Genomic DNA, 24747 nt, shown 5'->3' with positions numbered 1-24747 from the left:
ATGCTGTTAATAAAACAAATTATTGGAGTATGTTTTAAAAGAAAATACAATCTCAGTCTTTCTACTTTTAAAATTTCATGTTTAATCAATGTGTGGCATGCAGATTCTTTGAAATGATTTGTGAAATTTACTAGCAGTTTCTGAGGGAAAACTTCTACACTAAATTTAGCATTTACCAGATTAGAGCTGCATACTAGTATTTGCATACTCCATTTGACTGGTCATGCAATGATGCATATATTTACCTATTTGTAGATGCCTTTAAGTTCCATGCACACGGCCAGTTGGAATGGAAACTAGCGTTTACATGAGATTCTTTGATAACTTTTCACATCAGGAATATTACATACTACAAAAATACTTATATAAGGCACCCTGGAGTTTTAGCATTTAGCTCAATGAACACTTATGGGATTTAGCTGCTGATTACATTGCGAAGTAATATGTCCTGCCAACCTCACTTCCATGTATCTTGTGGCAGGGATGTTTACAGGGGAAAGGGGGAAATCATGTTCCTGTTTATTGACTGCAACAGTGCATTAAAGCAGACTCATAATGACGTATTCCCAAAAATGGTGTTAACATTGATCATTAGATTCATATTGAGTCATTTTTCCACTTTAACAGAGAGAAAGTATGTTTGTGCTGGGAGGAGAATTGTGTGGATTGGGTGATGAGACAGAAATTAAGTCTGTGTGTTTGTGTATTACCTTCTTTACTTATGAGTCTGAACAAATCCCTATGACACCTGGAGAAAGCTTTCCATTAGCATTCACATTCATCTCAATGGCATTTGCTCACTGGTGCATGACAGTCTTTGCTGAGCATTTAGTTTTGGACTCATTACTAAGCCAGTCACCTGAACTGTAAATGCCATGTGACTATATAGTCTAGAGTTTTTGATTGGCGGATGATGCCATAAAAATTCACACGGTCCCAAGTCTTTAATTTGCAACTACCATGACCTGTGATGATTTGTACACTACCATTTAAAAGTTTGGTGTCAGTAAGTGTTTTTATTTTTATTTTATATTTGTATTCAGCATATAGGCATTCAATTATTCAAAAGTGACAATGACAAAATATTTTTGTCTGATAAATGCTGTTAAATTAACTTTCTGTTCAACAAAGAACCATGAATCTTTTTAGATATTAGTTCAAACAACTGTTTTCAACATTGATAAGAATATTGTTACTTGAGCAGTAAATCAGCATATTAAGAATGATTTCTGAAGTATAATGTGACACCCAACGATGGAGATAATGGCTGCTGAAAATTCAGCGTTTCCATCACAGGAATCAATATATTTTTTTAAAAATATATTAAAACAGTTATTTTTAATTATAATAATGTTTTACAATATTCCTGTTTTTAATCAAATAAATGCAGCTTTGGTGAGCATAAGTGACTTTTGTAATGCTTGGGGTAAATACATATATTTGTGCTATTGGTCAGAATAGGCTACATGGCTTCTTCTGAAAGGCCATCGATGGAGAAAGATACATTTTCCAGCATCTACCAGTTCACCTCCCCATGCTAACCAGCCAAACTTAAACTTGGTACATTCAAGAAATGCTAAAGAAAATAAGATAGAAGAATGAGGAACATAGAATACTGTCAGGCATTTTTTAATCTCATTCCTAGTGACTTTGCCATGGTCATAAAATACTGAGCTTCTGAGGTTTGGTGCGTTTCCATGCAATGATGCCATTCACCACACTTGTTCACAGCGCAGCATTTTTCCACAGCCACTTCTGCACGATCTGCCTTTACTCCCCAGGCAATTCATAAGCAGAGACCCTTTCTCAGCGGTCAACAGTCAATGTTGTGTCAGAAATGCAATTGCACCCCTGATTGCCATTTAACTGGGTGTGTCTGTTTATACTTTTCATTACATTGCATGATTAGGAACAGAACTCCATTTGACATCCCATTTCATGCTGAAATACATATCCTCACATCGGCGCTCATTTGAGCTTTTTTATATATAAAACATTCAAGGATAGAAAAGGATAACATTTAGATTTTTTAAATGTTGGATGTTTTGGTCTGATTGTTGTGTCACTGCTGCAGAGGTGGAGAATACAGGTATTTACTATTCTCAGAGTGTCTCGCCAAGTCGCTCTCTCCATCTCCCTCGCCCTCCATCTTTTGCGCTCTCTCTATCTTCACATTGCCCTCCATCTCTCTTTATATCTTTTCTTTTCTCTTTCTTTCACTCTCCATCTCTCTCCTTTGCCCTCTTTCTCTCTCTAGCTCTCTCTCATCGGGAGACGCCTGTGGAATATAGTCATCAACATGAATTTTTTTCCGCTCTCTGGAAGAGGCAAACCCTAACAAACATGTAGTCAGCTGCGCAGTAGCTCTGCCTTTCCCACAATCAAAAACAGCATGAAAACATCACCTCGGCTTCGGCATCCTGCTCTTAACTCTTAAAGAGACAATTAACAATCAGTCACGGCTCTGCTTATTTTCAGATGAAGCAAGTGACTCATTGGTAACAGGTAGATGAGATGTACATTATCCAACATGTCGCCTGGCTTACATATATTGGTATTTACAAGATTTTGCCAGAGCTATTGCCATAAACATGACTCAGCCAGGCCTCATGAACCACAGGAGGAGGCTGGAGAGTGTGGAGGAACATTGGGTAAACCTCATTTGTGTAAACTGAGATGATATGATTAACTCTCCTAAATAGGCCTCCACTGGTGTCCTTGTTGACCTACAGTAGTATCATAATGCACCCTATACATGCTGTCAATCAGAGCCTGACAAATGCATTTCAAAACACACAAAGTCACTTTTTCAACTCAGATTGCTCTATTCTGAATAAGCGTTTAACACTTAGAATCAATTTATAAATAAAAATACACTTGTGTATAGGGGAGAAAATGGTTGATTTAAATTCATTCATTTTGCCAGTAAGATAATATCAATATGAAGCCTATGCATCATTAATTGAATTAATTTCTTTATAATTTTTTATCCTGACATTGAATCAGTGTAATATTTTGACTTATACTTTATATAAGAAATTAGAAAAGAAAAAAAATATTTACATTTTTATGACTAAAAATAGTTGCTATGATGAAGTATTACATTTGTTTATTCTAGACTGAACCAAATGGTGGGATAAAGCTTGGGAATGAGCTCTGTCTGGTAACGTTTAACAATCTAAACACAAGTGATCGGTTTTTGAGGGTTTAAATATCCAGTGCATTTGCTTGATGAGCACATTTTTTTCCTTTATTGATATATTTCCTTTTGAAACAGGAAGTTTGGGTGGGATACATTAAAGTTACAATGAAACAGAAGTAGCGGCAGATCTTTTCTTCCATATTGTGATATACATCCGAGTGTAACTGTAGGCTGGGGACTTCAATTCATCGATTGTTGATCGGATTCTGAGATGCACTAAACTCAAATATTGATGTGAGATTAGCTGTGTCTCATTTCAAAGGCTGCGCCAACATGAAGGTCACATTTATCTGTCATAAGTCAACAAGGATTATAAAAGTAAAAATGACAGAAAAACTTCCATGAAATGATACAGCCTCAATCATAAATGGCTGACAAATGTGGCATCCGGAGGGCGCAGACTTTGAAATGAGAATAGATAGAAGTGTTGTTTTCACCAGAAACTCAACAGAAAGTTCTAAAATTTTAACAACATGAGGCTAAAAACCCCCAAAAAACACAAGTTCTACAAACTGCATTTACAAACTAGATTTGAATTTTATGCAGAATTTAAAGGGCTTGTGTCTCCCTTTTATTTAAAGAGCCAACAGGCTTTAGTTGCATCACAACCACAAACTATGATTTATGGCATGACCAGTGTTTTGGGGTGAGGGAAATTTTAACTTAAGAAACCATTTAACTAGACATAAATCTGTATAGTACAAGAATAAAAAAAAATCTACATTTTTATCTGTATTTCTTATAAAAATGAATGACTAAAACTCTAGATTTGATACCGCGTAGTCTTTAAAATTGTCACAGTGAATTTCAGAGAGAAAAAAAAGATAAATAAAAGAAAATAAAAAATTATGGAAAATTTTTCATACATTTGCTCCTTCAAACATTACAAATAAAGAGCCTTGAAAAACAAATCATATGCACACTTGTTTCAACATGAGATGGTACTCATAGATGGGACTCTGTCTTCTTTTGATAAATACATATATTTATTGCTGAATCATTTTTACAATTGCTTTTCAATTTTACTGAGAGTCTAAATATTAAGATCTATTAACACTGCTTTTCAGTTAAGTTTGTTACATGATTTACACAAGTCTAGACAGTACAACAATCCAACGACTAGAGCGTGCCTTCCCCTTTAAGGAGCCCCCCCTTTTCTCCGCAGCAGGGGGAGGGTGAGCATAATCCTGGAACAGCGATTGAAAAAAAAAATCCACCAGTAGACAGTTTCAAGTTCCCCCAGCAGAAGCTGTGCCTGATTTGTGGCCAATGCTGGAGATGTACGAAAAGGGAGGAAAACACTAAGCGGGTAGCTATGGAGATAGACCGTTTTCCTGGCCGCTTTCTTTGACAGGTGTTGAGTAGGTTAAAAGTCTTCAAACAGAGTCCACCATGTACGCCAAAGGGAAAGGAGCTGTCGTTCCATCCGATAGTCAAGCCAGAGAGAAGTAAGTGAATTTGTGCATTGTCACATACAGAGCAAAAACCTGCACGTTCTCTGATGCCTGCACTGCACTGCACGAGACGGCTAACGAACACTTTGCTAAGTAGTTTCTTTGCAGATTCTGTGCAGTGTTCATCTAGATGTGCTGCACATCTCTTTCGAGGTGTTTTTGTTAATGCATGCGGCTTGTGCTTGCTTTGGATCAACTTTGTCATTGCATTCAGGTAGTAGACGTTACATGAAGGATTGTACCAACCATGTAGATGCAGATGAAGACTTTGAGGAAGATTTGGATCAATGCGTGATGTTGATGCTCAGATGCTTCTTGTGCATGAGACATACAGATCCCAAGATCTCATCTTTGATGCACGTAATCATGTTAGAGCAGCTGTACAAACTAATGTAAAAAAAATAATTTGATTTGATAAGTGAGTTTGTGACAGTTGAAGATTTTAACGTTAAGTTTGTGTTTTAAAACACCCAGACTTGCGCGATACTGTTATTCATTGATCTTAGTTCCCCTTTAAGTTGCTATAAATTCTCAATTTTGTGTGGATTTTTTAGGTTTGTTGTTTTAAATACATAAGCCTTTGTTTATGTTTTTTGCTAAATCAAGAGGAGTTGCAAGTTGCATAGTATGTTGCATAGTATGTGGACAGTGTAGTTTAAACAAGGTTTCCATAAGCACTGAAAACATCAGGTGACATTAAAAGTATGATTTTTCACACAGAGTCATAGAGATTTCTATAGGGATATTTAAGATCTGCCATGTTTAAGCAACCAGATATTGGTCTTAGGGAGTAAAACTTGCCAGAGGATGTTGAGGTCTTGTTGAAAACATGTACACTAATAAGTTTAATTGTTTAAATTATTCATTTAAAAGCTTGATGCCTCTGAATGGAAAGTTGTTCTTGAAATCACAATGAAATGATTTTTAAAACCCTTATCTGGCAATTCTGAAGGACTAGAAAGGTCATGGGTCAAAAAATGCATGAACTCAATAAAAAAAATTTGTAAATCTCAACTAACGTAAATCTAATACCAAATGACAGCATATACTTGTGGAGTAAAACTTTGATTGGTTTGTAAGGCTGTCTAAAAGCTTCTTCTTTTTTATTTTGACTGTCTTAAACTGTAATTGCTGGTAAGTGTCCTTATAGCTAGTTTAAGACATTGCTGTTCTCATAATCTGTGTAATTATTTTTTAATGGTTGCTTTGTTCTGATTGGCTGCACCTGTGATCAGCTTCAGTTGTTCTTTTGAAACCTCTGAATTCAGGATGTGTTGATAGTGACCACTCAAAATGATGAGGATCAGAGTCCCACAACACACTTTAAGGGGCTTAAATGGAAAGTACGAGATGCTCTGTTTTAGATAATAAGCTGAAATCACATCCACAGTTTTATAACGCTCATTTTCATTTGTGTTATACTGAATGTCCGATGACGTTTTTATGTCCAACAATGGCTTGAAAGAATGATGCACCTTAGTAAGCCTAATTCCTGCTGATCTCAGATTTGTTATTCAGTTTGTATTCTCAATAGTCAGGAGTTTTTATATCTAGTTTACATTTTTAATTACAACTTGTGGAAGGGCATTAAAGCACTATAAAAACTGATTTATGAAAAATGGATCCATTGGATGTACACCATCTCTGGCCAAAAGAGCAGATGGATTCTCAGTTTGGCAGCTTTGATGCAAGGTTGCGGCACTTTGTTTTTTTTTTTGTGAAGAGAACTTTTTAGGAACTTGTCATTTTCACCCTTTTCCTTTGTCTTGTACGTCTGTGCAGGGTGAATAATTAATAGGAGGGATGAAAACATGATTTCCTAACGGTGCCTTTGTAGGACGGTTATGTGTGATTCATTCATGTTTAAAGATGGTTTTATCTGAGAGCCTCGGGCGAGATGTCAGGTGTGCTCAAGGCATACATTTGGCAGATTTCTTTGATGTGAGGACTCCGTGTGGGCTGTGTTGTGACGAGAGCGGAACGTGGGGACCTGTTTATCTCTGGCGATACATTTTAGACATTTTCCTTTGGAGCTGTCATGAACTGTCATCTTATTTGTCCTTGCCTTGGTTCATGTCTAATGAAAAATGTCACATCCCTGAGCGAACTCTTCTAAATGGAGGTTTCATCCAAAACATACTTATTTACCCCATGTCCTTCAAACTGTTCTGTTGTTTATTACATGGAACACACAATAAATGAAACATTTAGAATAATTCCAATCCCTGTTCTGTCATACAGTGACATAATGACTAGTCTGTGAAGCTTCAGAAAGTTTGTAAATGCACCATGAAACTAGTCCATATATATAGTCCAGGGTTTATTAGTTTTTGATTTTTATGTAATGTTAAGTTTTTGAATTGTTTGTTCAAAACATTCAAGACTTTGTGGTTGGTAAGATTGTTTTTGAAAAAAGTCTCTTATGGTCAACAGCAAAAATACAAATGCATAGTACAGTAAAGATACATACTGTTATTCCATTGATTATTGTCAATGGTGTCAAGTATCAAGTGCTAATATTTTTGTGGAAACCATCTTACATTGTTTCTTTTTTAATAAGTAGAAAATTCAAAATTGATTTGAAATAGAAACTTTTGTAACATTATACGTTTTTACTGTCATTTTCGATCAATTTAATATGCTGTTGGACTTGCCAAATTTTTTCAATAAATAAAGTTATTGTACAATTGATCAGAAACTAAAACATATTGTTTTATATTACTATTTTTTTTTCTTCTATTTTTTTTTAGTTCGGTTAATGGAAACCACTTATTTCTGAATCCATATGATAACTTTTTCTGAGGAATTTTTTCAAATTGAATAATTCATGAATCTCTGTATGTCTCAAATCATATTTGTCCCATTATAATGTCAGATCGCAAGACATGAAGCCAATGATTCTTGATGTTATTGACATCCAGCCTGTGCCGTATTTGATCTAAGATAAATCTATTTTTTTAACTATTCTTTTAATGGGCTTTTTGCTTCTCTGAAAATAAGGGGAAAAGTGCTATGAAAACAGTGTTTCGCACCTGGCTTTATATTGTAGGCCAAGCAATCTGACCTGTGTTTAATGTTCCCAGCGCGCACGAGACTCCCCACAGTGCTACAAGGAGTCATGGTGAGGCTGTTTTGCAGTAAGACCTTATGTTCCAGCAGTACGGTAACATCAGCTCTTTTTACCTCACTCACCTCAAAACAAACCCACCTATACTGAACTATTCCAACACCACTGGACTTAGCTCTTCTGAGCACCTCTGATTGGCAGAGCTTTCTCCAAAGGGAGACTGTAGATCTGCAGAAAACTGGGAGGGAAGGGGCTGAGAGACTTGTGAGTTGTCCCCCTGAGCATTCCCTCCAGCAGTCCTCTTTTTGGGGCTTTTGAACAAGGAGGCTGAGCTTTAAGACGGCATGCTGCAGGCTCCAGAGGCCCCAACGGGTGACAAGGTCTCCGCCACCCCCTCCCCATCTCCACAATATAGCTCTTTATATTTCTTGTCTTCCTCTGGAGAGAGCGCACCATTTAGATTTTGCTGATCAGGTTTGCATACATTAACACCTCCTCTCAGTTATTTGGATATGAGAGAGCCTGGCATATAAAGACAGATGGATTTGAATGGTGTGTTTCAAAATAAAATAGAATGTTTTTTTTTTTTTTTTTTTTTTTAGCATTACCTGATAAGCCAAGAATCACTATTACTATTGCTTGCACGTTTCATGTTCAGTTTGTAGCCTTTCTAACACTGTTTGTGCTATAAACAAGAACAGTATCTACAACATAACAATTATGTTGCTAAATGAGCAGAGGTAGGCATTGCTTTTCTAGCTGAATTAGTTTAAAATTAATATTTTTACTTAGTTGATCACGTACAAGTGGAGAAATTGCATAGATGGAAAGGCAACAGTGAAAATTGAATGCAGCCAGGGTTGCCAGGTCTACTTAAAAAAAAAAAAAAAAATCAGCCCAATTGGTACACAAAACTAGGTCCTGTTTGGAAACCCAAACACTTAGAGACATCACAAAGGAATGGGTACATGGAACTACAGCTGATAGGATGAGACCATGAGAAGCGGGCAAGAAGTGTCTGGCCAGGCTGCATGGCTTTCTGGGGGAAAATGGCTCCAATTGCTCCAAATTTGTGTCCCGGGGCTCAGAACCTCCTTCCAGAGGGTTCCATCTCAGTCAACCCATGACTCAGACTCCATCAATCCATAGAATAAAGCAGCATTATAAAAGTAGCCCAGTTCTGTGGGAAAACCATGTAATGTAATGTAATTTTTTATTGTTATTATTATTGTTTTTTTATTACAATGTAAGTCAAAACCTAATATTTTTATTTTATATTGTCTGGTCTTGCAGTCAGGCTAGACACTTCTTCTTGCCCACACCTCATGGTCTCGTCCCATCAGCTGTAGTTCCCTGTTGCCATCCCTCTGTGATGTCTCTAAGTGTTTGGGCTTCCAAACAGGACCGTAGGAATCCATAGGCCCTGTTCTTGGCTCTTGCACTCAATGTTTCTGACAACTACACAAGGTGCTCCTTGAAGGTGCAATTGAATGAACGGTGTTCAATAATGCATCAGGGCCAGGTGCTGGTACCCTGTACCAAAGCACACAGTACACCCCTCCACCCAGATCACATGGGCTTCCCTGCCATGAAATTTTTATAAGCCAACTCCTGGGAATCCACAGTGTGATCCAGATCATCTCGTGCTTCCCTCATATTTATGCAGATGGCAGCTGCTGGATGTTCTCTTCAAGCCCAGAGGTCGAACCCCTTTGGTGTTCCTAAACCCTTGTTTATTGTAAGACAGGTAGTGAGCTAAGTCACTAGCAAATTACGAAGTGAACAGTTTACTTGACTAAATTGGTCATGTCAGTCAGAGACATGTAACTGTGGTTTTTACTTCTTCAGAACCAGTGTTAGGTAGTAACTAGTAGGGCTGCACGATGTGTCATTTAAGCATCGATATCGCGATGTACGAATCCACGATAGTCACATCGCAGGATGTGCGATGTAGGCTGTCGTAGTTGATCCGTTAATCATTAACTGTATGGGCCAGCTGCTCCACGGCCCTTGACGAATGTGATTCACGGATTAGGCCATCCTTAAAAATATTTTGGTTTGCAGTAACAGTAATAACAGTAGTCTCTGTTTTTACAAGTTTCAATGTAAATTTTTTTTTTAATTTTTGTGATTGTGATGATGTCGGTATGAATTTAAACAAATTAGCATATCGTGACGTCACTGACTGGGTCTTCAACCCGCACCTTCGGGCGCATCATTGCAAACCTCATTTTGATGCAGGCTATATAGACCACAAACAAATTTAAATCTTTGTCAAACACATGTTTATTGCATGAATTTCAGGTGAGAAGAATTAGGTACTGTTAAACGGTTTGACTTGCATCCACCACTACGTATCAATGCAACCTACGAATGAGAGACCGTTTACTTTGCTTTCTTGGGATTTCACTTTTGTGAAAAAAATCCTGTTTGATTTGAGTGTTTATTGAATCGATTGTAAAATCGATTTTGCATGTCTAAAGTTTTATACGGCAAATAACACCAAATATAGGTAAATCCACGGACAACAGGCAGGAGGAATGTAAAGACCAATATTTCTGATGATTTATTGGTGTGAAGTTATGTGCACAATGACAAACAGGAGTGCAACATTTTCGAAAAACAATAAGCAAAGTGGACTGCCATAATGCAAAACATTTACTGCAGGCTTCAACATGGCTGTGTTTACGATTTGAAACAACAACAAAATCTCATAGGCAATTTTCTTGGGCTGTCAAAAAGAATCTTCTTTCGAATAGGCCTATTCGTCGAATTTAAAATAAAAATCCACATTCGAATGCGCATTCGAATTTAAGGTTTGCATTAAGGAAGCTGCCTTATGAGCCCCAGTACGTGTTCCATTCTATCTCGCCGCGCGCACAGCTGTGTCTACACAACTTTCAAAGACAGACGAGCTCGACACGCAGTATCTATTGTCTCATCTGTCACCTCGTGTACGCGCACCATCCGAGGTATTCTTGATCTTTATTAGTGGTGCACGAGACGCGATGACGATGTATGTGGCATTGCATTATAAGGTTTTGTTGGCCTATCCAGTTGAAGACACTTAAAAAAAACATCAATGTGGAGAAGCTCTTGTTTACATCAAAACGGAAACCAAGCCGTTCACACAGAATGCATATTTCGTGCATTTTCTAGAGGGACACCGTTGGACTCGTGTCTCGCACAAGAGAGCCGCATGTTTAGAAAGATATGTAAAATTAATGTATTTAATTTAATTTTCTAAAAATATCTCGAGACTTTATGTTGGGTTTTTGTTCCCCATCCCACTGCATCTCATGTTTTTAAATGAAAAAATCTATCCGGTGTGACTGGTTTTCCGCCCTTTCTATTTATTTAACAATGCATGCATACATGATGCTGTTTTGTTTATAGTTCTTTAAGCAACTTAATTTTAAATATTAACATTATTTTAAATATTATGTTTTTTTCACAGTCATGTATTCTAATGCTTTGAATAAACATGCAGTAATATTTTGCTCGATGCGCTATTTTGAGGCCTCAGAAGAGAAGCAAAATGCTTTTCTTCACCCTAACTGAAATTATGCATTTTAAATTCAAATACAAACCATATTTAAGTTTAAAAAAAAATCGAATTTAGTTTTTCAGCTATTTTGACAGCCCTAGGCGATTCTAGCCTGAATCTGTATCTGTATGCATGAGACTGTCTGAATACTAGCAGAATTCACATTTCTGTTGTAAAAAGAGGAGCATTGTGCAGAAGTATTATTTGCTGTTATGCGTGTTTGTCCGACACTGCTGTTGCTCTGTGACGCCTGTCCAAAAAAAAAAAAAAAAAAAACCTGGACGTGCTCCGAGAGAAGGTCGTTAAAATCAATTTCCTATTTTCGTTTTTGAAACTTGTGTTGGTTGATTCGTGCTTGATTCGTGCAATAGATTTTCGAACATAAAGTGACAGTCGACACGGACACGGTTTTAGACTAGACGGAAGAAGGGATGGGAAAAGATCTGGGCACAGTTTTTCCAGAACTTCGTGCCAAGTTAAAGCGGTGTCGAGCTGTTTTAATGTATTTTTATGTACTATGGTGCCCACCCGGAACCCGTATGACTTTGAACAGTGACCACGAACATTTAGTTTACTGCAGCCACAGCCATCCTTACCCACCGAAAACCGTTAACTCTGACAGAGAATGAGAGATGAAGCAAACGCACAGGCCATAGTGTGACATCCGTGTAAACATAGATGACGTCACAGGGTTTTTTTTTAATGAAAGAAGATAGCCTTTGTTTGTAGCAATTTATATATATTTACAATACTTACTTAAATATAAATAAATAATAGTATTTTATTGCTTTTGTATTAGTTGTTTGAAGAGTAAAAAAAAATTGGTCTGTCTTAACGCAAATTTACAATCGGCAAGTCGGTCGGACTAAAAGCAAAAAAAAAAAAAAATGTGAATTTGTGTTTTAAAAATGTTTTTGAATGACATTTGGACTCTTATCCATTTTTATAATTTTTTTTTTTTTTATCTGGGCTAGTTTAAATTATTTTACAGAGTGCCTGGCCGAAGGGCTTTGTGACTATACACTAACTGCCTCATTTTCATTTCAAATACCCAGTTTTTCCAGAACTTCGTGCCAAGTTAAAGCGGTGTCAAGCTGTTTTAATGTATTTTTATTAGATGTACTATGGTGCCCACCCGGAACCCGTATGACTTTGAACAGTGACCGCGAACATTTAGTTTACTGCAGCCACAGCCATCATTACCCACCGAAAACCGTTAACTCTGACAGAGAATGAGAGATGAAGCAAACGCACAGGCCATAGTGTGACTTTTGGACTCTTATCCATTTTTATAAAAAAAATTTTTTATCTGGGCTAGTTATTTTATTTTACAGAGTGCCTGGCCGAAGGGCTTTGTGACTATACACTAACTGCATCATTTTCATTAATGTAAAATCAAATATGGCATTTTTCCTGACTAAGCTCTTTACCAAAGCTTGAATGAGTGTCGTTGGTGCAGTTCAAATGTAAGGCTTTGAAATGTATAGTGAAATTCACTGAAATGGCCTTTGCTAAATAAATAATTATGCGAGGATTCCAAAAAACGAAACAAATAAAAGGATTTTGTAATGTAAGTCCATATGAATCAAGGAGATTAATACAAGTCTTGTAAAAAAAAAAAAAAAAGGTATGATAACTTTAGATGCAGAAAATATTTTATTTAGGCTTTTATTTACATTATTAACAATGAAAGGTTAATAGGAGGGTGCATTAACAATCACAGCATTTCGATTTTCTGGTGAACAACATGAAAAAATGAACTGTGATAAGATTAAAAATCTTGTTCCTTTCTGAAAAAAATCATGATATGACATTTTTGCCATATTGCCCACCCCTGCTTCTGTTTGTCATGGCTAAGAGGTAAACCGAAATGTAGCTTAAGTTTATTGCTGACATGTTAATTCTGTAAATCCTTTGTGCCGGTAAGGCCTTTAACTGGACTTTTTTTTGAACCTCTCTTCCACAGTTTTACTGTTTTCGTTGACTCCCCCTCCATCGCTGTCTCTCGGTGGGAGGCATTGTCATCCTGGTCACTCTCCCGCACCAGCGTGTCAGTGTTTGTGCAGTGTGTCTTTCATACAACTTTATCACAGTCATTGACTGGCTGATCAGAGGGAGCTCTCCTCTGCTATTTATGAGCCTGCCACCCTGGGCGCCTCCTTCCACTGACTTATTCACCTCCTCGCTGATGCCTGGGAAAGCTTCCTGCTCACACACAAATACACACTTCTGCCCACTGGATGTGCGTTCGAGAGAAGGCTCCATCAAAAAAGTGCTATCTTAGTATTATTCATATATGATATTATAGTTTTTATTACAATTGATTACAGTTTTATGAAATGTATTGATTTGTGTGATGATGAAATCACAATGTGATTTAGTCTTCTTTTTTTTTTTATAGTACTATTTAGGTTTGAAATAGTTTCAGATGTGTTTGATCTTAAAGGGATACTCTACCCCAAAATAAAAATGTTGTAAATAATCACTTACCCCCATGTCATTTCAAGCCCGTACAAGCTTAGTTCATCTTCGGGAACACAATTTAAGATATTTTGCCGATATTTGACTGACAGTCGAATCATATGTTTGGGGGCGGGGCAAAATACATTAACAGGAGTCAAGTGAGGCATTCGAATACATAATTACTAGGGGTGTAACGATACGCGTATTCGTATTGAACCGTTCGGTACGACGCGTTCGGTTCGGTACGCGGTACGCATTATGTATACCGAACGGTTCGTTGGAGTAATTAATTATATTTGAAAAAAAAAAAAAAAAGAGAGAGAGAGAAATATAATGATATGCGTTCAACAAGGTAGCCCAATAACCCAAACAACGTAACAGGCAACGCCCCTGACACTCCCGAAGAAGAAAAAAACACCATCTTATATGTTTATGTTAGGCTACTCAGCAGGCGCTCGCTCACTCAGTACGCGCTGAAGGCTCGTTGCAAAATAGCCAATGCGTTTAACAGACTAGAAATGAGAAGATCCCCCAATAACCAACAGGTCTGGTGTTTGGGTGCACTTTGGATTCCCTTTAAGCTATAATGGTGATGGCAAGAGAGTGGTGGATAAAAAAACAACGGTATGTCCTATGTCGCATCTGCAACATGACAGGGTACACCAGCGGGATTACAAAAAAAAAAAAAAAAAAAAACAGAATATCTGGGATATATGCGTCAGTACTATCTGGGAAAAGACGAAAAAAAGGAGAAACATGCACGCAGCAAACTATCCCTGCAGCATTTAGAAACTATAGCTTACAGGGAATCCAACCCAAACACCAGACCTGTTGGTTATTTTAGGATCTTATATTTCTGGTCTGTTAAATGCATTCGACATTTTGCAACGAGCCTTCAGCGCGTGCTGAGTGAGCACGTTCACATATCGCTCCTAAAAACGCGTGGAAAACCCTAAGCGCGTCTTTCTCCTCCTTTCCAAAGCGCTTGGGCAGAAGCGCGTCTTTCTCCTCCTTTCCAAAGCGCTTGGGCAGAAGCGCTCATGAGGCATCTGTCTTTGCTAAGCAACAATGACATGCTCTCTCCATGAGACGCGGAAATTTCAGCGAAGGATAAATGGATTTGCAGCTCTAAAAATCGCTTGCAGTAGCTCTGCTACTAAATTTATTTCAAAATTGCAATCCATATACAACTATGATCAGCTGATCCTTCATCTTGGCTGAGCTCTCAACGTTGTTACGGGAAAGGATGAAGCTGATTGGTTAGTTCTTGTCACATGACCCGCGGTGCGCTTGCGGCATTCTGAAAAGTCGAGATGTTTTTACATTTTGCTGTATCTAAAACGTATCGAACCGAACCGAACCGAACCGTGACATCAGTGTATCGTATCGAACCGAACCGTGAATTTTGTGAACCGTTACACCCCTAATAATTACTGATTTTAACACACAAGGAAAATGTGTAATGAACACCTTGCAGATATAAATGGGGTAAATAATGTTTTATGTTCTGATGAACAGATAGCTAACACTTAACATTGGCGAAACCATAACAATTAACAATATATATTTTTTTTAAAACACAATAGTGCTCTCGCTATAATGTTAACCTAAAACGTAAGCTGTTAATGTTCTGCGTTTTTTGTTTTGAGCTGCGCGTGCTGAAGATGACAAGTAGTGTGACGTATTTGATAGCAATTTTTTAATCAATGGGATTCAACTCATAATTTCATATAGAATACGCTTCGTTATTTATACAACATAACGTTAATATTAAGACTTACAAGCTATTTGCAAAAAGGGCGCGAATGCACATGAACATGTCTGCGGGGCTCTGAATGTGAACTCCTTTTGTGGACGCGTTCTTCACGAAACGATGTGCAGAAACATTGCAGCTAAACTCTAGAAATTCATAGCATTTTAGTATAATGGTCTTCTCATTATAATAGTATGTATATAACAGTCCCAGTCATAGTTATTACTATTCTACATTATAGTTTGACCTGCTCGCGCTGTGCGCTGAAGAGATATCACCGTAGTACTACAATGAAGCGCTTGACTCAAAACCAAATGCATCTTATATGAGGTAAATAATATATCCACGATATATATACACCGGCTGAAATGTTTTGAAATCACTTGTACTCTACCTGTCTGAAAAAATCCAGTCTCTAGCTGTGTCAGTTTGAGTCTTGGTAAAGTTTTAAATCCCTGCCGCCAAGATGCTCTTCGATCGTCACGGATTATAGAAAGTGAAACATAAATCTATAGGGGTGGTTTGTATTTATTCACGCACTTTAAAATATTAATTTGAAGCAGATCCTTACAGCTTTATCATAATAGGTTGATATTAACTTATTAGTAGAAAACTGGTAGTTCTATGTGAAATCAGACATTTGAGCTCCACTATATAGTCAAAATGGCATAATCAAAAACCGCCCGTGACTGTATATATATATATATATATATTTTATTTTTTAAATCTTTACTTCAAAGTTTTTGATAGTTTTCGAAAACAGTAAAAACCCTGCATTAGATAATTACAAAATTGCGGTGGTTTCTATGGTTTTTATATTCTTAAATAGTAATGGTTAGCACTCATGCTTCAAAACACTGTGAGTTGTGGTGCTCAAGTTCGAATCTGGCTCACAACATGTTCTGTTTCTCATTTCCTTATCTCACTCTTACTGTATCTATTCATAAAAGTGAAAAAAAAGTCCAAAACAATCTTAAAGGGATAATGTTCTATGGAACATAAAAGTAGGTTTTTTGAAGAATGTTTTAGCTGTTTTTATTCACACAAGTAAGTGGGATCTAAAACAACACTGGACCCTACTGACCTTCAGTGTATGAACAAAAAACAGTATTCCAATCAAATTTTGTAAAATATCACTGGAACATGAGTAAAAAAATGGTGGTAGAATTTTCATTTTTGAGTGAACTATTAGAAGTCATCTTTCCTGTGCAATCAGTGTTTAATTTTACATAAAATGACCAAACCTGTTATCTCTCTGTTGAAACATCGGACTTGGACATCAGCGCACATCCATATGGAATAGCCAATCTTGTGGATGCATTGCCGTACCCATGGTGGAAATTAATGTTTTTGCCCAAATGTGCCGCAGCTAGGCTAAAGCTGTGTTTCTACCAAATTGTGCTGGTCTCTGAATGTAATTTTGCCAGGAGAGCTTTGCAGTGCTTTTTTCTCTCATGTCTGATGGAAGGAAAAAGGAAAGGATAGGAGCAGAGGGATGGTACAGTTTCAGCCCCGCGGTACATTGGAAGCTGGGTAATTGCTAGCCCAAGCGGCTAAACAACAGACATAATGGATACAGAAAATGACAAAAACACAAGAACCGCAATGGTGCCGTCAGATTGCAGTGACAACTCCAGCTTTGCATGCTTTGGCTGATCTTTCTGTTCTTTTCACGGTACAAACAGGCTGTGTAGAGTTCACATGCGTTCGCTGCGGTTGATGGGTGTTTTGTATGTGTATGTGTACTTGTGTAATCAACAATCCCTATTGTTGTTGATGATAGTCACTGATTTTCTTTCTGAAACTGTTTGAATGATATCCAAACTAGAGTGACAGCAAACAGTCAGGCACTGAAAGTCTATATCTCTGTTCTAAAACCTTGCAAACCGCCTACATAAGCAGCTACCTTCTAAGGCTGCATGAAAACCTATGCTATAAATAGTCAGCAACATATAGGAATCTGCACATGGAACTTAGTTGATTTTCATAAAGTTTGTCATAAAGTCTGATGTCAGTGTGTTACAAAGATAATGATGCAAAATTCAGAACCAGGTACACACAAAACTACTTGGCACACACACTGCTTTTTATTGAATGAAGTATATGAAACTTTATTGTTTATATTAAAAATTTTTCTTATCATCATGCCCTGAAAATAACATCTGTTTCTCTCTTGTTCTCTTCTAGGTTAGCTTTATACGTGTACGAGTACTTATTGCATGTTGGGGCCCAGAAATCAGCACAGACCTTCCTTTCCGAGGTAAGACTTTGGTTTTACACACACACACACACACACACACACACACTTTAGATTATTTGACTAGATTCTATGACTTTACTACAGATTTTAGTTAGAAAACACTTTATTATTAAATTATCATCCATCAAGCTGCCTTTTTTTTATTATAAACAATTAATATAAATATACATTTCTAGTTATAAAAATACATAATTGTGGTGATATGGTATCACTTACAAAAGCATGTTTTCTATCAAGCTTGTTCTTTTCTGCGATGCTATAAAATCCTAATTGAATCCACTTGTTCCGTTTGAATGTGGCAGGATGTTGTGCGGCTGCGCTGTACTGCCACAGTAACATTTTCTAAATTTTTCTTACTCCACATTTAAACGAGAACATTAGAATCCTTTTAATTTTGTTGTTTTGTGTAAGGAAATATCGTACTTTAATGTATTGACTTTAATGAGAACATTGACACTCTGCATCAATGTATTGATGTATAGTTGATCTTAACTATGCTGAACCGTTTGCTTTTCTCCATATTTTAAAATCTCAGAATCTGTGCACCAGTATTTGTGCACCAACCATGTGCAAAATTATTAATTACCCATCATAAATTTTTAGGTAATAGCTGTTTATGATAAGCCTTTTAACAGCAGGAATTTTTAGTTGCTGTTTGTTTGTGAGCAGTCATTTCCGTCCATTGCTTTGTAGCCCCAGGGTGTTTTTCCTCCCTGTTGGCTTGGCGGCATCTCTGCTGCGTGGCGGCATTGTTTTCCTGACTTTCTGCAGCACTTCTCAAAAGCACCACAAGTTGGTCAGATGTTTATCTTGCCGTTTGGCAGGCCGACGAGGTGAAATTGACTGATAATGTGTTCATAACCTTCAGACCTGCTTCGGTAATCCACTTTCGGCTGCAGTGAACAAACCTATCCTCTCTATCCTCTTGGATTTTCTTTTTTTCCCCACTACATTTTCCTGTGTAATCATCCACATATAATTGTTATAATAGGCTAATTCTTCCCTCACACTTACCACGGTCAGTTCAGGTCTCCCTACTCACCAATTACAAAGGAGAATGTTTCTTAAATACACTGAGATTATGGCTTTAATGAGAGTCGCCCTGGTCATTTCCACACGAGCAGAAAGGATTGGGAGTGAAAGTGAGCCCCCAAAGCCTGAATGATGTGTGGGAAAAACAGAAGCCATGATTAATTTTGTGGGTCACAGGCTGTAGGTCTCCACATTAGTAGATTAACCAGGATGGGGCAAATGTTACATTATCTAAAGTATCAAAACCCCTCTTTCTCATTTCTTCCCTCTCACTGCTTGTTGTAGATCCGATGGGAGAAGAACATTACGCTAGGGGAGCCTCCTGGATTCCTCCATTCATGGTGGTGGTAAGTCTCATGTGTTTTATTTATATTTAAACATAATGTCTTACTGTCTGTGTGCAAGCTACAGTAGTACTGATAAGTGTGTATTTAAAAATGGACAAAATTTCTCTGACATCTTGTCTAATCTAGGCACAGCGCAAGTTATTTTTCAGTCCTTGCTGAAAGCTCAAATGTTGCATGAAGTTACAGAATTTACAGCTCATCTGCACATTTTTAGCAGTGCTTACTAAGGCAAGCATCACTGCTACTGTTATCCAGACCTCAAATGTCTTGTCATGAGCCGCTCGTTATGGCTTGTTTAAGCAAAAACTTAGGATAAGATTTATGGCTTGTCACTGCATCGCATTGCACCTGCAGGACTCAACAATAAGGATTCTGCTTATCAACTTTGTAAACTTGTCAGCTAGGTACAGTACATCGAGCTTGTTGACTTATGAGATTTTGTGTTGCAAAGAGTGTGTTGCAAATAACAAATCAGATAGTAATGTTTTTCAATATACATTAATGTCCAGAAAAGTGTTATTGCTGCCTTGGAGATTTAATAAAAATAATAATAGTAATAATAATAATAAATATACTTTTTTAACAATTTTATAAATATAAAAAAATTTAAAATTGTTTTTTTTTAAATGCTTTTTTTTGTGTTGGACAGGGCAAGTTAAAATATGAATGATACAGTTAACCTGAAAATATCCTCACTGTTAATACAAAAGCGACTCCCCCATGAAAGAGAGTATATCTGTTACAGACCATCTCCAAGATTGTTTGTATTCTCTTTCACTGTATTGATTTATACTAATCCAGACTTACGTTTGGCTGTGAAACAGCCGTCAAACAGTATGTTAAACCTGCTGTGGATTGACCTGTGGCAGGGGTGTATTATCAGGTCAGGCACGTCTGCCAGGGCCTGGCTCTCCCACCCCACTCCTTCAGACAAAAGCCCAGATGGTGTGGCAAAGACATGGCCCATCCCTCCTCTAAACCCCTTTCATCAACCTTTGTCTCTGCTGCTGTCCTTTGTTCCTGTTAAAGATCCCAAACACAGATTAACTCTTTGCATACCGTTCCCCTTTGTGGCAAGTGTCCGAATCCCCCACTGGCCCAATTTGGTTATATTCTTCTCCATTGAGCGGGGACCAATGACAGACTGAGGGCCAGCGGGAGGCCAGTGGGTCAGGACAGCTCACCGGTCGGCAGTCGTCGTATAGGATAAAGGGGAATGAGTGCTGATTTGAGGAAAGAACTTGAGTCGTTAAACCTCTCCTTCTGTTTGTTAGTGCCTTGTAACTCTTCGAGCTGGCACGAAACTTCACGAATATGCCAAGCTCACGACTCCCCTGTAATTGCTTCTCTAAGATTGCTCAGGTTCATTTGGAGAGGATTTCCTATTTCTCATGATTTCGTTATTTGCCATAAGCCGTGCAGATGTTCAATTACCTGAGGTCAGCGGCTGCCCGAGGGTCAGGATTATCTTGTTTCTCAAATGCAAATAACATACTACTGTACTCCTAATAATACACATGCGAAAGCGCTGTAAAGTCCATATACGTATGGATGTTGCCATATTACCCCTGCTTTTGTCTCGTATTGTCTTCACCATTAGGATTGGCTTAATTGCCCCCAGAGAAGAGCTTAGTGTTTAAGAGAATCTATTAACATGAGAATGTAGTTCCCTATAATTTGCATCAGAGGCACGCGTAAAGCCCGACTCATTGTCATTACGTTGTTTGACTCACAAGGAAGCGCCTTGGCATAATTCGGGCAAACCTGCAGGTGGTGTGTTGAGGTTAGACCATGTGTACGAGTCAACCGTAAATCATTGCTACACAGTTTATTTGGTTTTAGAGGGACCCTTTTCCCTATATAAAATCACAGTACCATTAAAAACATTGGGGTTAGTGAATTTTTTTTTTTTTCTTTAAGAAATTAATACTTTTATTCAGCAAGGATGCATTAAATTGGTGTAAAGTGACAGTAAAAACATTTATAAAGGTAGAAAATATTATTTTAGACTCATTAAAGAATTCTGAACAAAAGTGTAATGGTTTTTGCAAAAATATTAGGCAGTACAACCGTTTCAAAAACACTTATAATAATAAGAAATGTTTCTTGAGCACCAAATCAGAATATTAGAATAATTTGTGACACTGAAGACTGATGGAATGGCTGCTGAAAATTCAGCTTGGTTATTAGAGGAATAAATATATATATATTTTTTATATAGAAAAAAGAGAACCAACCAACTTGTCCAAAGTATGGGCATACTTTATATGAAATATGAGTGTTTAATAATTAAAAAAAATTTTTTTTACTTTAGTTTGTAAACCTTTTTTAATGTATAGATTTAGGATAATGTATAGCATACATTAATTTGTGAAGTTATTGTTACTACTGTAAAATCACAAAGTAGTTTAGAATCTCCTGTAACAATATTTTGGACATTTTAGTTTTTTAAATTATTTTTCTATATATAAACAGTGGCTTAACCATTGTATTTGCAATTATCCTGTACAAAAGAAACAATATGGTATTTTGGTATTTCTAAGGGTTATTTAGTTTTTATAGTTTAACATTTAAGTGTCCGGGCATTTAAGTTTACCATTTTGCCATTTTATAAATGTAAAATCACCTTAAATTGTGTACGTCTGTGGTTACATTTTGTTATCAAGCCATTTATCTGGAGTTTTAGATGTTTCTCTCTCACTTCCTGTCCCCCTCTTTCTCTCCCTCCATTTTCTCCGTCTTTCCATGTCTGTTTCTAGTTTCCTCTTCCCATTAATGTTCCCTTCCCCCACATACAAAGGGTACCTCATTTTTATCCTCTCTTTCTCTCCTTTTCCTGTGTAACACTTTCACTCACTGTACAAGTGCTCAGGAATGTTCTTTATCCTGGTAAATGTTTGCAGGAAAAAACACAAGTAATTTCCTGCACTGGCACGAAAGCAGTCATATCAACATGTTTCCCAATTCAGGTCTTTAATATCACCCAATAGTTTTGTCTGATATAAATATATCGTTTCTTGGTGAGAGCAACAGCAGGCGCGTGTCGGGTGGTGGTGGTTAGTCTTTAGCCTTCCCACCACCGGGTTTTTTTTGTCCAGGAGATTTTATAGGTTATCCATTAAATCGATATCGGAAGACCTGGAGCGATCTAATTTGGGCCAGTTAAACAGGTGCTTAGCTTCAGTGATTCAGTAATTAAAATACCATTTGGACACAAACCTTGTTCCCCTTCCAAACAGCCCTGCAGGACCCAAAGACTCTTAATTGAGGAAATCCCTGGCTTAATTGATCTGTAACCTGCTGTTTGTGCCAAGCGGGTGCGAGCGAAAAAGTGTACGAGTCTCAAGTTTGACTGGACTTCATTTTTACCATGCTGGCTTTGCTGTGATGTAACTTTCATAACGAATAATCACGCTCCGATGAAGTCAAAGCAATTTATTGACTGCTTGTAAATGTTTTTTCTCTTCACATTTTCTCTCTCTTCACATTCTCTCCTGTTTCCTGTTGCAGTGTATTCTGGGATTTGTACTGTGCCGCTCCAGACCGGCGTGAGACCTGCGAGCACTCCAGCGAGGCCAAGGCCTTCCACGACTATGTGAGTGACATCCAGACATGTCTTTTAGCTGAGCCTTAACTTCTCGTCCCATGGTGCTGTGTTAGGGGCGGGGCTTACCTTCAGTATGTTCTCCAAGTTTATTGATGTGATGGTGTTTAGTGAAAGACACTATATAGATTTGCTTACCAAAGTGTCACAGGATACAAGCGCTCCATAAGGTTAAGTTTGCTGAATAGAGGGTTTTCTCGTGAATTAGTGTGTGTTAGATGCTTTATGTGTGTATATGAGTGTTTTGTTCCAGATCATGTTTCTTCCTGGTTGTCCTTTCGAAAAATGCTCAAATGCTATGTAATTGTGTGCATTAGAAAGACAAGTATGGGATGTTTATTTCCGTTTATTTTTCGAGGCAGTGGCTTTCATAAAGCAGCTGCTCGGCGTCTCGCGAACACAGATTTGCGGGGCTTTAATTTGTACAGACAGACATGTAATCTGATTAACGTACTGAATGCTGTGCATTCACAGATGTAATATTTCAGTAACAGTGAAAGGCATAATGAAATGTCAGTTGTTGTTGTCGGGATGACCGCGGGAAGGATCGACGGATGGCTCAGAACAGGTTGACTGTAAATGTCTGATTACGCATACTTTGTTAAAATATAAGAGTTGTTGACAATGCAATTTTTAATGCAAGTTATAATTGTCGTAGGATAAATAAAAATAAATAAGAGGCAAGGGTGGTCTCAAAACTAAATTAAAGGAGTTTATCTGTAAGATGAAAATTGTAGCATTTTTAACTTCAAACCATTTCCCCCGGTTTATTGGTTTCATTGGCTAAAGCTATTTAATTATTAATCAGCCAATATTTGTCCATTTTCAGACTATCACTAAAATGAAAAAAAAAAAAAATTGATAAGGACCAGTGATAGTTCTTTAACTTGTTGTGCGTTCATGTTTCGTCTGCGTATGGTCAGTTCTACAAAACTATGTTCAAACATCTGATGAAGAAGCTTTAGAAATCTCTTGTGCACAAGCTAAGACAGAATGAGAGCGATTAAAAAGAAAATGTGATTTAGTGGATAATGGGATCAGAGTTAGTTCAGAGGGCCTGACCTCTAGTCTATCTACTGAACTTCTACTGAAGCCGTTTATGGAGACGACAGCCCAGAATGGGCCCGCTTAGATTCAGGAGTTATGTCAACATTTGTAAGGAAATAGAACCAATTTCATTCCAGCGACCAACATTGCGCTGACTTGTATAAAACTAAACCAAATATTTGAATAAAATATTTCCAGAGGAAGATGTAATTTGCAGTATTTTACTAATAGCTAATCGCAAATGCTTCATGCATATCATCGCTCATTAATCTTATATGTAATACTTGTTTAAATGACTTGGTTAAACATAATTAAATGTGCACAGCCTTTCCATTACAAATGCAAATATTCCATTTTCCCAAACAACCAGAAAATGTTCTGTTCATGTTCTAATTTTTTTTATTCCGTATTTCTGAACATTACCTTAGTGTGCTTAAAGCAATAGTATATTTCAATCCTCATGTCATTCCAACCCTAGTATTATTTATTTGTATACTTTTTATTTATTTATTAATATTTTGAATTGGCTTTTATAGTCATTTTGTTATCTGCTCATTTAGGGCTGTAAAAATTGTAATAACACAATTAACTGATTTTACTCATGTCATTATTATTATTATTCTTTTTTATTTCTATTTAGCATCAATTTATCTTTTCAGTGTAATTTTAGCGCTTAAGATTATTTTGTTTCAGTTAACAAAATATTTTGTCTTTTTTTTTTTTTAACAACAATTCGTAAGTAATAAGGGGGTTTAAAAAAAAGCGACAACACCAAAAAAACACCATGATGGTTATATGTACACATGCATAATATTCCATGTCTTCTAAAGTGAAGGAAAAGTTTGTTATGATCAACAGACCCACATTTGTCACATTTATAGGTAAAATAAATAGCTAGAATTTAAGACATCAAACCTGTGCCATAGGCTTCATTATTCATTTTGTATGTCTGTAGAACATAGAGTACGAGT

General features: G+C 37.2%; 1 protein-coding gene across 4 annotated transcripts in view; it reads left to right on the top strand.

The window, feature by feature from the left end:
* The first annotated feature begins 4419 nt into the window (after window positions 1–4419).
* The window catches only part of LOC127934107 (single-stranded DNA-binding protein 3-like), a 65048-nt gene continuing 44720 nt past the window's right edge, over window positions 4420–24747 (top strand). For 2 of the 4 annotated variants that reach the window (XM_052531276.1, XM_052531291.1), the window contains exons 1-4: window positions 4421–4650; window positions 17674–17746; window positions 19064–19125; window positions 22636–22720. In XM_052531276.1, coding sequence (XP_052387236.1) covers window positions 4595–4650; window positions 17674–17746; window positions 19064–19125; window positions 22636–22720 — 276 coding nt within the window. In that variant the 5' untranslated portion in view covers window positions 4421–4594. Of the gene's footprint in view, window positions 4651–17673; window positions 17747–19063; window positions 19126–22635; window positions 22721–24747 lie in introns of all 4 variants that reach the window. The other 2 variants (XM_052531279.1, XM_052531285.1) reach the window with 2 other exon arrangements.

The sequence above is a fragment of the Carassius gibelio genome, chromosome A2 (assembly GCF_023724105.1).
Source record: "Carassius gibelio isolate Cgi1373 ecotype wild population from Czech Republic chromosome A2, carGib1.2-hapl.c, whole genome shotgun sequence".
Lineage (NCBI taxonomy): Eukaryota > Metazoa > Chordata > Actinopteri > Cypriniformes > Cyprinidae > Carassius > Carassius gibelio.
The sequence above is the reverse complement of the archived record's forward strand: the minus strand, read 5'-3'. Positions and strand labels throughout refer to the sequence as shown.